The sequence below is a fragment of the Solanum stenotomum genome, chromosome 9, assembly GCF_019186545.1.
Source record: "Solanum stenotomum isolate F172 chromosome 9, ASM1918654v1, whole genome shotgun sequence".
Taxonomy (NCBI): domain Eukaryota; kingdom Viridiplantae; phylum Streptophyta; class Magnoliopsida; order Solanales; family Solanaceae; genus Solanum; species Solanum stenotomum.
The window spans coordinates 8,614,554-8,629,176 of NC_064290.1; the positions used below are offsets into that span (position 1 = coordinate 8,614,554).

Sequence of the window (14,623 nt, forward strand, 5' to 3'; positions counted from 1 at the left end):
AAAATGTGGGCCCATTTACAATAAGTAGACTTCAAGGCCCAATATCCTTGTAGGTCACAGAAAGCCCAAATCCAACCTAGCCGTGTAACGGTGAATGGCGGTCGAATTCGGACCCAAATTCCGATTGGCCTGCTAAGATGAATTGAAATTGTAATGTCGATTTCTTCGGTCATTACCATTGAATGACCACCACTCTTCCTCGCCTACGAACTTCCTCATCCCCATTCTCCTCCTCCTTCCGATCTCTTTCTCCGGCCAAATTCATCTCCGTACGTTCACCTCACTTCCTCTCTCCTGTTCTATATCTTTCCAATTTCATCTCTGTGAAACAAAAACCCTAATCCCCCTTTTTTTTCATGTAATAATTCAAGTATGAAATTGTTGTAATGATTTATCTCTTAGCTCTCCACTGCTTAATGAAAGCTTAAGTTCCGATTTGTTAATTCTTATAACTATTTTTATATGCTTACTAGTTAATTTGTACATTTTTGGTTTTTTTTTTTTAACCATCTGAAAATGCTTCCTTTAAGCTGCGATGGTCGACTAATTTGTCTTTTTGTAATGCTAATCAGTTTTTATTACATTTTATCTGAAAATTAGATTTTTTAAATCTTTAATGTGCATGTATATTTCGAGCTCACAGTTACCAGGATCCTAATGTTTAATTTGCTTCTAGATTTGGGGTTATAGTTTGTGTTGGAATAGAAAGGAGAAATTTAGTTTGGATTCCATATGAAAAAGTTTCATTTAGCTTGCTCCGCGGATTTTATGTTTCATACTGCATACAAAATGAAGGAGAGGGGAACGGATCCCGTCTTATTTTTGTTTTTGTGTGATGGGGAGAGAGATGCCCTTTAAAGACAAAATAAGAGCATTGAGTCCTTGAGGATAAGTGCCAAGATAATGAGAAATAAACTTACATTTTGGAAAGAGAAAACATAGATGAAGTAAATTTAAAAGAAACTTGAATTGGATTTTAAAAAATGCTGGAATTGTGTTGGCATGAAAGGTTATAATACCTATACTTATAGTACAACTGCACTAGCTGTGAGGGGAAGAAACTAGATTTATGTTTTCTTGCCATATGTTGGGGTTATAGATTCGTTTCTCCCTTGTGGCTTTCTGTTACAGCCTTGTTGCAATGATATACTTCAATTTTTTGTTCTCTAGATGTCCTTTGCTTTTTTCTTTTTATTGTATTGTAATCCTTGTTGCCTTATAATTATGAAAAATTGTTTACAGATAAGGAGAACACTATATGACAGTATAGCATAGAGAAAGATCATGGCTGTAGAGGCTTTTGCCAAAACAAATTTGATGGAAGATATTGATGATGACGATGACATGCCTTTAGTTTTCAAACGAAGTAGTACCACATCAAAGCAGAATCAGTCCAATTCATCATCTCAGAAGCAGGATGGAAGATTGGGGCGGCAAGTTCCTGATGTACGTTCTCCTAATGGCCAGAGCTCTAGTACTCATAAAGTTAAGACAGCCGCCTCTTCTAAGGCATCTCCAGCTGTTTCACCTTTAACTAGTCCGAAAGCATCGCCTCTGTCAAGCAGGACATCTCCTGCACCAAACTCAAGGCCGTCATCTTCTGCAGGTAATCAGGCAAAAAATGTTAATAAACAATCCAATATTGCTCCTAAGGAGTCGAAGCAAGCTGTTGAACCAAAATCTGAATCTGAGGATTCTGAAGATGATAAACCATTGAGTGCTAGGGTCCCTTCTGGGTTATCTAAGAGCAATTCTATTCACGCCAACAAAGTGCTTGGTACTTCAACATCAGTTCAGAAGTCTAGACCTCCCAAAAAAGAAGATTCAGATGATGAAATTCCCTTAGCATCAAAGTTTCAAATGAAATCCAGTGCAGGGGCTTCCACTAGCAAGTTTTCTAGTTCTGAAGAAGTTAAGCCTAAGATTCGTCAAAATGGTTTGCCATCTGCGACAGTTTTAAGTAAGAGACCCCCTGGTGAGGTCAAGTCTGCTGCTCAGGCTTCAGTTAAAAAGCCTAGACTTTCTGATGCATCTACACCTGTTTCTAGTAAGCAACCGTCTGTTAAAACTGAAAAGAAGACAGAGGACGATGACGACGAAGTTCCTTTATCTCAGAGGATAAAAAAGGCAGTAGCTTCAGCTAGTAAAGTGTCATCTGTTAAGAAAGCAACTAAAGTTGTTTCGTCATCAATGAAGAAAACAAAGAAGAAGTTGAAAAAACCCAAGTACTCTAAGTCATCAAAACTGCAGCCAAGCTCTGGTGATGGGCAAAAATGGACTACATTGGAACACAATGGTGTGATTTTTCCACCTCCATACAAACCTCATGGGGTTAAGATGCTCTACAAGGGAAAGCCCGTGGATCTTACTCCAGAGCAGGAAGAGGTCTCAATCTGTCTCTGATTGTATGTGTCTCATTCATGTCTTTGTGAATTTATTCTTAGTACAGCAATTTCTTTCTGCCTGCAGGTCGCAACAATGTATGCCGTGATGTTAGACACTGAATACTTGACTAAACAGCAGTTCAAAGAGAATTTCATGAATGACTGGAGAAAAATACTTGGAAAAAACCATGTCATTCAAAAGTTAGAAGAGTGTGATTTTACCCCAATATATGAGTGGCATCAGAGTGAGAAGGAGAAGAAGAAGCAAATGAGTTCAGAAGTAAGTGAATTAATAAATAATTAAGTTACAAAATATGGGAGTTTGTAGTTATTTCGTCACTTATTCCATAGTTAATTTCATTTTGCTTATACTTTTCCATCTTCTAATCACTTGTTAGCTTTCTTTATGAGTTGCCGAACTGTTAACTCTGAAATTTTTTCTGATCTTTCACTTGTGACGAACTTTTGAATTTGTTTGGCAGTTGTATGATCTCACTTGGTAGAGCCAACATATCTCAGTCACCTTTGGACTAAAAAAACATCTCTGCTTATTGTGTAGAAATGTATAGATAGATTTTCTGTGTGGTGGATATATTACTTGCTAATCTTATGGTAGTTAGTTGTTTGGCAGGTGATCTTTTGTGTAGGCATTTGATGCATACATTTGTCTGACCAGCATGAAACTGGCGTTTCTGTCAACCTTATAAAATAGATTTAGCGACATTTGCTTAATTGAGAAGATTTGCAGAGACTATGTGTGAGAAATATATAGGGAAGATATTATTGAATTGTGTGTTTAAATTGTTACATTGAGACCCTATTTATAGACAATATATTGAAATCCTTTTCTAACTAGGATTCCTATTCCTATTCCTATTCCTATTCTTCTTCCTATTCTAAGTAGGAGTATATGTACCTATTTCTATTCTAACACTATGTTTCATAGGATATATTCTAAGGCATCCTTACAAATGCAAGAGATTCAGCCACATTAGTGTTTTATATACAACCTCTACCTCTTAATGTATGTTGCTTCGACTCACCAATAATGTTGCTGCACGCGTGTCCGACCCTTCAAATATGTACTGCTTTTGAAGGATCCGACATGTACGTGGCGACATTTTTGAAGAGTCCGAGTGACATAGCTCTTCATTGATGTTAATGCTGGATAATCATTGAATTTCATTTTTCATAGCAAGTGGATTTAGCCACTACCTTTACTAGAAGTCTAGTTAGCAATTCTATGAGGGAACAAGTTCCCTTCATTTTGATGGTGGAAGTGTTTTTAGCTCACTTAAAAATGACTCTTTTGGCAAAAGGTTTGTCCTAATTTTTTTGCTTTCTCTGGCTGCTTGTCCCTTTTTCCTTTTGATTTGTTTTTTAATTCTTTTTTCTTCATGGGTGGGTCAGGGGGGGGGGGGGAGGACTTTCCAGAATATTGGTTTTGTTTTTCCCTGCTACATTCGATAAAATAATGTTTCTTCCACTTCCACTATCACAGACTGATCACTTAAAAGATGTGTGACATTTTGTCAAATTGGCTGTTATGTTACCTAATCTCTGACATTTTTGCTTCTCAGTCTCATCAAGATGGTACCTATGTTTGTGGTTTAATCTAATAGCCAAGTACATAAAGCTCATAGATGCTTAAAGGTTTTCATCTAAAACATTGCCTTGCCTATTTTGCAGGAGAAGAAGGCATTGAGAGAAGAGAAACTTAAGCAAGAAGAGAAATACATGTGGGCTATTGTGGATGGTGTTAAAGAGAAGGTTGGGTTTTGTTTAACTTTAGCTTTTAGCTTTCATACATGGTACTAAAAGAGAAATGATGTTGTGTTGTCTTCTAAATTTATCCCAATGGGATTATAAGATGGTCTTACATCTTCTTCTTTCTCTTAAAAAAGGTCTTATGTCTTCTTCTTTTGGGGGTGTTTCTTCTTTCTTTTTCAACATCATCTGCTGTTATTGTGGTAATTTCATCTTATATTCGCAATGCATTTATCCAGCTAGCACAATTTTTTGGTTGGAGGTGTGAAGCTACCAAAATTCTTGTGTTTCGTTTTTCTAATCTGGTGCTATTCCAGTAATGATTTCCTCTTGACTGATCTTAAACAACATTGGGGAGCTTTATTTTATGTGTTGTGAATAGTTTAAAAAAAACACCTTTTCTTCATCTTTGGAATTTACTTTCCTCTGAGTAGAGATTCTTTTCTTATTAGGAGTAATAAAGTTCTTTTTTTTCTTAAATTGCATTTAAATGGAGTTAAAAGGTTTTCAAAGTAGATTTTTATGAATACCTAAATGTATTTCCCTGTTACATTTCCCTTCCAAGACCATTCCATTTTCAGTTTCTGTAATTCTGTTGGGATTTTTGATAGGGCCTGATGTGTGTTTTGCACCTTAATGTGAAAATAGTGATTGTTCGAATTGATCCGTACTTCCTGCTCTTATTTGATGCTTGGTTTGCATGGGATGACTATTCTAGGCAGAATTCGTCAGCTGGAAAGAGAAAAAAAATGTCTTCCCATTGTCATGTATTGCTGAAGTACATGGATTTGATTTAAGAAAGAAAAGAGAAGTGAAAACATTATCAAAAAGAAAAGTGGAAAGATGAGCAAAAAGAGTTAGAATGTTCATTCCTTGAGTAAGAACAAGGAATGAGGTTCATTAACTTGGATGAAAGGGCTTTCCCTAGAATGAAATGCCCTCTTTTTTACAACTCCAAACTGTAGAATGAATGTAACTGAATGATGGTTTGTTGAATCTTACGTTAGAAATATCTCTTCTTTTATATGTATGTGTGGGGGGAGAGAGGATGGTCTTGTTTTGGAACTGAAAGCTTCTAGCTCTGGTCTGGTGGAGCAAGTTTTGTTTGTTTTTGTTAGTTAGTGATTTGTGTACTTCTGAGCTCATGGGGAGTTGGATGGAATTTGCAGCCGTGTTGATAGGTGACAATTTCGAAAATAAATTGATTCAAGGAAGATGTTGTAATCCATTGTTACATATTGTTTTCACATGTTTTTGCTGATTGCTTCATAGTCCTTTTCTGGATGATTCTTTGTTTCCATTGTTGAGATGCTTCTTGTGCCACATTTTTTTTGTTTTTTAGCCTTGTGATATTGAGCTCCCTAGCTTTATCGAAACTCTCAATCTTGAGCTTCCCCTTCCTTTTAGTTTGATGTGCCAACTTGGCGTTCTTTTTTCGTTTTTAACCTACCTATGTATCCATCCCTAAAATCAGAAAGGCCCATAGAATACGGAGCATGGAAAACTTACAAACCAACTGCGAAATGGTCTGACCATTTAGTTATGTGCAGGTTGGAAACTTTCGGGTTGAACCACCTGGATTGTTCCGTGGCCGTGGGGAACATCCAAAGGTATGTTGGCCTTTTATTTTTTGGGTTAAACTGCCAAAAAATTCTACTATGTGCAGAAAGGTGTATTTATTTATGTTTAGGTACTTCAAGTTTTACTGTGGTATTGATGGATGTTGCTTTGAATGGTACAGATGGGGAAGCTAAAGAGACGGATCCGGCCAAACGATATAACAATAAATATTGGAAAGGGTGTTCCAGTACCAGAGTGCCCCATCCCTGGCCAAAGGTTCTTTTCATTCTCTCTCCTGTTATCCTTTTGGAAGAATAGTCTATCTTTTGGAGGGTGGTAAAGGAAGTAAGAAATATGCTCTTTGCACCAATATACAAGGTAAAAAGCTAGAGTTTCACCTTCATTTATTTTTCTTCCCCTTGTTGGCTTGGCAGATGGAAGGAAGTAAGGCATGACAACACAGTAACATGGTTAGCTTTCTGGAATGACCCTATTAATCCAAGAGAATTCAAATACGTTTTCCTAGCAGCCAGTAGTTCCTTGAAAGGGCAAAGCGATAAGGAGAAGTATGAGAAAGCAAGGCGTTTGAAGGTACAATGAAGCAGTTGGCAAGTTGATTTTTTTTTTTGACTGGTTGCACATGGATGATTGGTGGCTATAAACTGTCTCTTGGTTGCAGGATTACATAGAAGGCATTAGATCTGCATATACAAAAGATTTTACAAGTAAAGATCCTGTGAAGCGTCAGATTGCAGTTGCAACTTATCTTATCGATAAATTAGCTCTGAGGGCAGGGAATGAGAAGGTATCAGGAACACTAGTTTATTGTTTTTTCCCAGATATTTAACTAGGGGTAGCATAGATCTCAAAAGAGTCCGAATTCCAAAACTGGTTGTCAATGCTGGTTTAGGTCATCTCTCTTTCAAAAATATTTCCGTTAGCATAGAAGCAGGAAATTATGGCAATATATGTTACTCCTCTCTTTCCAATGGACATAAGTTTACCAAGGGGTATAAAACCATAAAGCAAAATAATTTAAGCAGAGATCAATTTATCCAAAAATACTGAAGGTGAGAGATCAGTTTTCCAGTTTTTTAATATTTTTTCTATGAAGGACCATGCTTTTGCCTGCAGAGGGGCATGGGACAATGCAAAGGTTGTGTAAGTGTTCTTAGTTATATTTCAATGCGATGCAGGATGATGACGAAGCTGATACAGTTGGTTGCTGTACTTTGAAAGTAGAGAATGTAGAGCCAGTACCTCCAAATATTTTGAAGGTATTGTGGTTTTATCTTACAAAAGCTAAATTGGAAGAGCTCTAGGGAAACTCACTCCTCTACAGGTTCTTAGTTTTGTGCAATTAATTGCAATGCATATAATTGACTTTGCTTTCTTCAGTTCGATTTTCTTGGTAAAGATTCTATCAGGTACCAAAATGAGGTGGCTGTGTATGAGCCTGTTTTTAAAGCTATTCAACAGTTCCGAAGTGGTTAGTAAATGCTGCTTTTGCGCTAGAATGTGTGTTTTCTTAATTATTTTTCCCTTCATGAAATACATGGATACCCTTGATTTCAGGAAAAAAGGGCGGTGACGATCTTTTTGACAAGCTTGATACGAGTAAGCTTAATGCCCATCTTAAGGAACTCATGCCAGGGCTCACAGCAAAAGTATTTCGTACATATAATGCATCTTTTACATTGGAGCAGCAAGTAAGTTGCTTTTTGAGACTAGAAGTTTTGTTTGACTACTGTGTTACCCGTGACTATGCTGCTTGTCAACCGGAGTTAGTTAGGGTTGTGAAGATTCATAATAAGTTGACGAGTTTTACATTGGCCGTCAACTTACTACAACCCTCTCCCACATTGGTTATGGGTCCAGCAATCTGAGGCAGAGTTCCCCCTCATCTCCTAAAAGGAGTGAAGGTTGCAGTTCTATAGTGGAACTGCCTGGCAGCTTTTTGAATCATATTTACCTTTTACTGATCAAAAAAGGGGGAAGTCTGCTTCTTTTCCATCTTGGTCAGGTTGCACAAATGTTGTAAGAAGTTTGGTCTGAGTTGAATAACTAAGAGAAGGGATCTGCTTATCCATTTATGTTTTTCTTATATGAGTTTGATTGGTTTGGGTTAAAGTAGGATAAGGCACTAAAGTTGTTTTTGCTTGGTTTAGAATTAACAACCTGCTTGGTTTTCTTAGAAAACTTGATGAGCTATACTATGTGATACTCTTTTCTCTGGCTTCTTCTAGATATGTTGTCTCATTTGCGAGGGGAATGGATGAGAGATGAAAATGTTACTTAAAAGAATTAAACAGGATGGTTGAAATAGGGAAGTGTTTTCGGAGTGTTATGCGAGTTCTTCTATAGAACTATTGTTAGATGGACAATGTTATGTGAGAGTGAGTATTGGAATTGTCTCTAAGGTCAACCTATCTTCAACATAGGTTTAATACAGTTGCGGATATTAACTGGATGTGTGGTCACACTAGATTAGAGAGAATTAATAATGATCACTTTTGAAGAAAGGTGCAAGTAGCACAGATAAATGATAAACTAAGAGGGTTGCTTGAGATGGCTTTGTCATGTCTCAACTTCTAGATGTAGCTGCTTATAGGTGTGAAATAGTGGTGATTGAAGGTGTTATAATGGACTAGGTGGGCCTAGAATTAAATTGAAAGAAGTCCTGAATAACCTACAATAATTTGTGTAGACTTAGTTAATAATAGGACATAATGGAAAGAAAAAAAAAACATACAGATGATACCACTTAGTTGGTTGCTAAGTTTTAGTCATGTTGGTACATTCTTTAGGTCTGAGATGTTTGCTATGAGTCTTTTAGTCTTGTTAAAACTGTATATGCCAGTAGGAGTCTTTTATTCATGTTAAAAAATTATATGCCAGTAGAAAATGTAAGAATTTCTTTTATAATTTTTTTTATAGAGAATTTCTAGTGCTAGAGAACCTACATTGTTGAATATTGGATTGAAACTGATTGCTTGTGGCGACATGAATTGTGAGGATTCACATAACCCAACCTAACTAGCTTGGGATTTAGGTGGTGTTGTTTTGATGTGGCTGCTTTTGAATATTGTTAGTTAAGTGTAGCAGAAATGGATGTTAAATGTGTGATTTTATATAAAGATTTATGTAAGTTAGAAATGATCACATTCAACAATCAGTAGAAATAGCATATATAGAGGATAAAAGTTTGTTGGAATGGCAACTCCACCAGCAACAAAATTTTGTGCATTGGTCTGGAGATCCATTATGCCTTCCACATTACCAATGCACAATTATTTTTTTCCTGTGGTGATTTGCATTGCTACTGATGGCAGTTGACTAAGCTCACACAAGGGGGGGAGCTCGCTGATAAAGTTGCGGTATATAATGTGGCAAATAAAGAGGTAAGACTCCATGAAAAATTGTACTAGTTCTTATTGGGACACTGGTTATAAAATTTTCCTTTACTAAGTTTATATTTCTTGTTTCAGGTTGCAATAATTTGTAATCACCAGCGTACTGTCTCGAAGTCCCACAGTGTGCAAATTTCAAGGTTGAATGAGAAGATAGATGAGTTAAAGGTGATTACTTTTTGTTATCAGTGTTCATTCTCTGTAGTTCCATTTCTGTCTGATAAGTTTCTATAATGTGAGTGGCTAGTTTTTATTTATCATCAAAATAGAAGAGGATTGCTTATTGATGATATTTTACCTGCAGTTGACTTGTATTCAAAATACTTGCATATCCTTAGATTGTGATTGTGTTTTCATTAGGCTATTTTGGAAGAATTCAAAGTAGATTTGGCTCGGGCCAAAAAAGGGAAGCCTCCAGTGAAAGGCGCCGATGGCAAGGCGAAGAGGAACTTGACCCCTGAAGCGTACAATTGCCATCCTTAACTCGAGTCTTTCTTCCATTTTTTTGTTTTAGTTGCTGACATATAAGTGTAATTGTTCGCAGATTACAGAAAAAAATAGACCAAACGAATGTGAAGATTGATAACATAGAGAGGCAAATAGAAACGAAAGAAGAATTGAAAACTGTGGCTTTGGGCACATCAAAAATCAACTATTTGGATCCTAGGATCACTGTGGCATGGTGTAAGCGCCATGAGGTTCCCATCGAAAAGGTAAATGCCTCGTTTACAATGTCTTATGGGGAAGTGTACTTCCATGAATTTCATCTCCTCTTATTTCTAATTGACCTCGTGCATTGTGGTTACGTTTTGATCCCTGTTTATCCATGCAGATGTTCAACAAGTCTCTTCTAGCAAAGTTTGCCTGGGCGATGGATGTTGAACCTTCCTTCACATTCTAAAGTTTTGGTGGTTGTTGTAGTGTAGGACATCTCTTCAAAGCCAGTCTCCCTCCTAATACCCAATTGTTCCACCCCCATCCCTCCCTCCTGGAAAGAGAATAGGAAAAAAGTTATTATTTTTGCACTTACAAGAAAAAAAAAGAAAAGAGATCTTTGATCGTTGTCTGACAATTTTTTAAACTTGTTTACTGGCTTAGCCCCTGACAAACTCCTGTTGTAATTTGAGCTTCTTCGTAATTTATGGGGTAAGTTTTCCTTAATTGCCTCCCTTTCAGATTTAATTTCCGTTTGTGAATACATCCAAGATTGAGCTTTAGATGTTCTAACTTGTTTCAAAATGATCAAGTGACATGTTCTTCAGGAAGGAATTTCAAGTTTTCTGGGTAATGTGTAAGCTAAGCATCAACGATAATTTCTGATAAATTTTTTTTTGCACCAAGTCTGCAAGCTGAAGGGTACTCATTTGCTGAAATTCTGCATTCCCACGGATTCTTCATTTGAGTAATTGTAGTTGGGTTGATTCTTGAAGATATTGAATTTTGGATCTTAAGAGTTATAACAGTTCCCTTTTGGTGTTAACCTCAAAGCTTACAATCTATTATCTGCAAATGTTTGTTCCTTTGGATTAATTTTTGCTATCAAGTTAGGTATAAAGTAAGCAGTGTGATAGTAGTAGTACAAAGGAGGAGTTGGGATTTTGTCATTCACATTTTTGAGTATCAAGAATTGGCAATAAACTTACATGTATGTAGGAGCACGATAACTGTAGTAAGAAAAAACTTAGAAATTGAAGCAAAAGAAAGAAAAAAATGTTATTTACTATGCAACTACGTTTTCTTCATTTTATAGAGAAAATGGTCAAAACGGTCCTAGGTTTTGTTCCATTTGGTGCTTAATGCTAATGAAAACGATATTTTATGTAGTTTAACAAGTGATTAATTTGATCACAATTCAATTAAGTAAAGATAATTGCTGTTTTCCCTGTTAAAAACAAATGGAGATCTTCGGTATGTACGCATGGGCAGAGGAGTGCAAGTGACATCTATTTGCCTGAAAGTTAGACTGGTAATCAAATTTTGATTTAATAAATATATATATACAAGATACAGACACTTTTCAATACAAAGTGAAGGCTAAGTGCAATGGTTAAGTTGTTGCAAAATACGCAAGTTATCAAATTATAAAACGACACTATCTATTTCTAAAATCACATTTAAAATTCCCAACCCAACTTGAAACAGTCATGGACAAATTTTTCTTGTTCGAAATTGATTTACATAGTTTGATCTTTTGATCATAAAAAGATTTTTGTTTGAAAAGTAATTATCTCATGCTCTATTTATTTGACGGTAAAAGGATTGGATGTTAGTTATTGAGTTTAAGACCATACTAATCAATATTTAAAATACATTAATACTCCATCCGTTCATTTTTATTTGTCATGTTGCGTTTTTCGAAAGTCAATTTGACTAAAAAAGTTAAATTAGGTTACATTAATTCGATATTTCAAACAAAAAATTTAGATATTAAAAAACAATACTATAAATTATAATTTTTTGCATATCAATATGGTGAAAAAAAATGCATCGTAAAATGTTTAGTAAAATTTTTTATAGTTTGACTCTAAAAAAAAGAAAAACATGACAATTAAAAGTGAACAGAGGTGGTAAGAAGTAAGAACCATTATCATTGTATTTATATTATTAAGAACCAAATAAAATCAAAGCTTATTGAATTTGTATGTATATTATTAGTATACGTACCTGCGCGATGTGTGGAATAATATTAACGAAAGTAATTACTGTGCTTGAATATATATTATACATTTATTATATAATTTATTTTAAATTTAAATTAGTATATACATCAATGAGCGAGATTTTTTAGTTTGTGAATTTTTGTTGCGCATTTGTGATGGTGATTAACAAAGCAAGTATCTTAGCACTTCTTGATACATCTTTTTTTAAAAAAATTAATATTGATGAAGTTGTTAGCTCCTTTATTTCAATAAACCCAAAAATTTGCAAATATAGACCCGTAAAAATAGGCTCAAAGGAATGAAACAAAAAACATGAAAAAATGTGGTCCAATCCAAATGGAAATGGCATACTATAAAAGATCCCTCAGAGTAAGATTTCCATTTGCATCCCCTCTTTGTCTCCTCCACCTCTCACTTGAAAATGTTCATCACAGGAGCTTTGAGGAACAAAATCTTTCGTGTCCTCAAGTTGTGAATTATTTATGTGTATCTCCTGACCTCCTTCACTCTGATAATTCGAAGCTCGCAGCAGTAAGTCCTCCCTCCTCTCCATTTATGTGTTGTAATGCCAATCACTCTTCCTTCCTGACCTCGGTGGTAAACTTCGGTGGTGCAGTGGATCTGATGCCAAGTCCTGAGATATTCTTGATACATCTTAAATACTCGAATAGAACATTTATAATTTTTATGTTCATACAACAACAAAAACAATTTTAATTGATGACCATAATGTTATGTTGCTAAAAATTATGAACAAATATCAAATATAACACAAATTTATTATAAAATTTTAAGTTTTAAGAGCATCAAATCTTACTCGAATCATCTAAATAGAATTTAAAAGGTAATGAATACAAAATTATTGGTAATAATTAATCGATCGCCTAAAACATTTTGTTTTAGTCATTTTATATTTTAGGTCGAAGAACGGAATAAGAAGACGTAGCTCAACTTTAACAATTATTGTGGATGTACTTTGAAGAAATATTTAAAAAGTGATATTGTTAATTGTCTTGCTTCCCAACGAATCTAACAACAAATATTATGCGATTATGTAGCTTCAAAATTGGAAATTTGGAATAATGTATATATTGGTAGCGATTATGTAGCTTCAAAATTGGAAATTTGGAATAATGTATATATTGGTAATAACGCACACATATAATACATTTATCATCATCATCCTGATAACTTCACATTCCAATTTTTAAATGTATTTATTTACATGTTATATAGCAAATATAAGTCGATTTCTTCTTCCTATATATTATTTTTATAAGTAGAAAAAATCTTAGGCTATATTTACATTATAGTACTCCGAAAAATGAACCCATTTACCTATTGATGACAGTATTTTTTCTTTCAAATTTGACTTACAGTATTATCCAAAATTGATCCATAATCTTCTTAAAATAGATAATAATAATAATAGTTAATTAATTTAGATCAATTTGATTTGCCCAATTATGGGATAAATTCATATAGATTGAATATTTAATTTATGAAATATTTTATTCTTATTGCATTATTTTTGTATTTAGGTAATAAGTCAACCATATCCTTGATATTTATGGGTATTTGGACAATATGATTGACAATTTAAAATATAAAAGATTCGTTATAATTGATGATTATAAAAGAAAATGTAAATTAAGTTGTGCGAACTAATGTTATTATCATATATTTTACAGAAATTAATATGAATTTGAGAAAACATCGATATTGATAAAGTGAAAGTATAATCTTGTTGAATAATTGTCTTGCATTCAAATTGCTAATCAACATTCAAAATTGTAATCCATAATTCTACAAAATCGTAAAAATATTTGAAAACAATATTAAAAACTAAAATAGTTCAAAATTTTAGTAGATATAAAAAAATCTAAATTCTGAAAACGTAATTTGAAGATAAGCATTATTATTAATTTAAAATAAATTTAAATTTCTTAAGTTTTACGTTTAGTAGGTTTCCTTAATTCGTGGCTAGTTGGTGAAAGTCCTTACTTAACATAAAATAATTTTCAAACTTCAATATTAAAATAAAATTTTCCAATATTTTTGGAATTTAATTCAAATATTTCTGATTTACGTTTTTTCATAAATGTATATTTTGTATGTCATTATTTAAATATTATTATTTAATCTCTATGCAAAAGAAGATTATTTCTATTGTACATAACATCCTAACAGGTAGAAAAAATATATAAAATAATTGATATTCTATCTATATGCTAATGGCATATATATGCAATAAGTTGAAGTTTAATGGGATAATTTTGCATCATACTATAAACTCAACCTTAATATTTACATATATTTTCACATAAGAACTTTAAAATAGTAGTAAATCACAAAATTGAAAAATGTAAGCACATACATTAAAGAAAAATATCTTCATAAAAATAGTAAATAGTGTTATTACCTATGTGCAAGAGTAGGTAACCATATATAATGTGCTGATTTTATATAAACACTTGATGATAATAAAATTAATTACTCTAATCTAGGTGCAGTGAGAATATGTTTCTTTAGAGACACCAAACATTATTATAACAACTTCTTGATATTGACCCATCAAATATTTGAGTCAATTGATGTCATTGGACTTTTATTGATAAAATTTTTATGCAATAACTCTTACTCTGATATCTTCGTTCGATTAACGTCTTGGTATTCCTCCAATTTTTCTTCATTTCTTCTTAGTCATGCATTTAAATCAATCGCCCATATTTTCCAAATTCTATTTCCCGCTGAATCCAATTAATCTTTTGTTTAAAATATATGTAATTGAACCACAACATTGATTTTTTATGGAGAACCCATTACCTTTTATAAAGAAGTT

The 14,623-nt window shown here is 33.9% G+C and overlaps 1 protein-coding gene across 1 annotated transcript; it reads left to right on the top strand.

Moving 5' to 3' along the window:
• The first annotated feature begins 112 nt into the window (after nt 1-112).
• LOC125877090 (DNA topoisomerase 1 alpha-like) lies at nt 113-10,110 on the top strand. The gene is made up of 16 exons (XM_049558408.1): nt 113-269; nt 1,243-2,385; nt 2,470-2,664; nt 4,074-4,154; nt 5,702-5,761; nt 5,893-5,987; nt 6,146-6,302; nt 6,391-6,516; nt 6,908-6,988; nt 7,110-7,200; nt 7,287-7,420; nt 9,044-9,112; nt 9,200-9,289; nt 9,482-9,585; nt 9,666-9,834; nt 9,954-10,110. Exons 2-16 carry the CDS (start codon nt 1,285-1,287, stop codon nt 10,020-10,022), a joined length of 2,622 nt encoding a protein of 873 aa, XP_049414365.1. The 5' UTR covers nt 113-269; nt 1,243-1,284; the 3' UTR covers nt 10,023-10,110.
• The last annotated feature ends 4,513 nt before the right edge of the window (nt 10,111-14,623 follow it).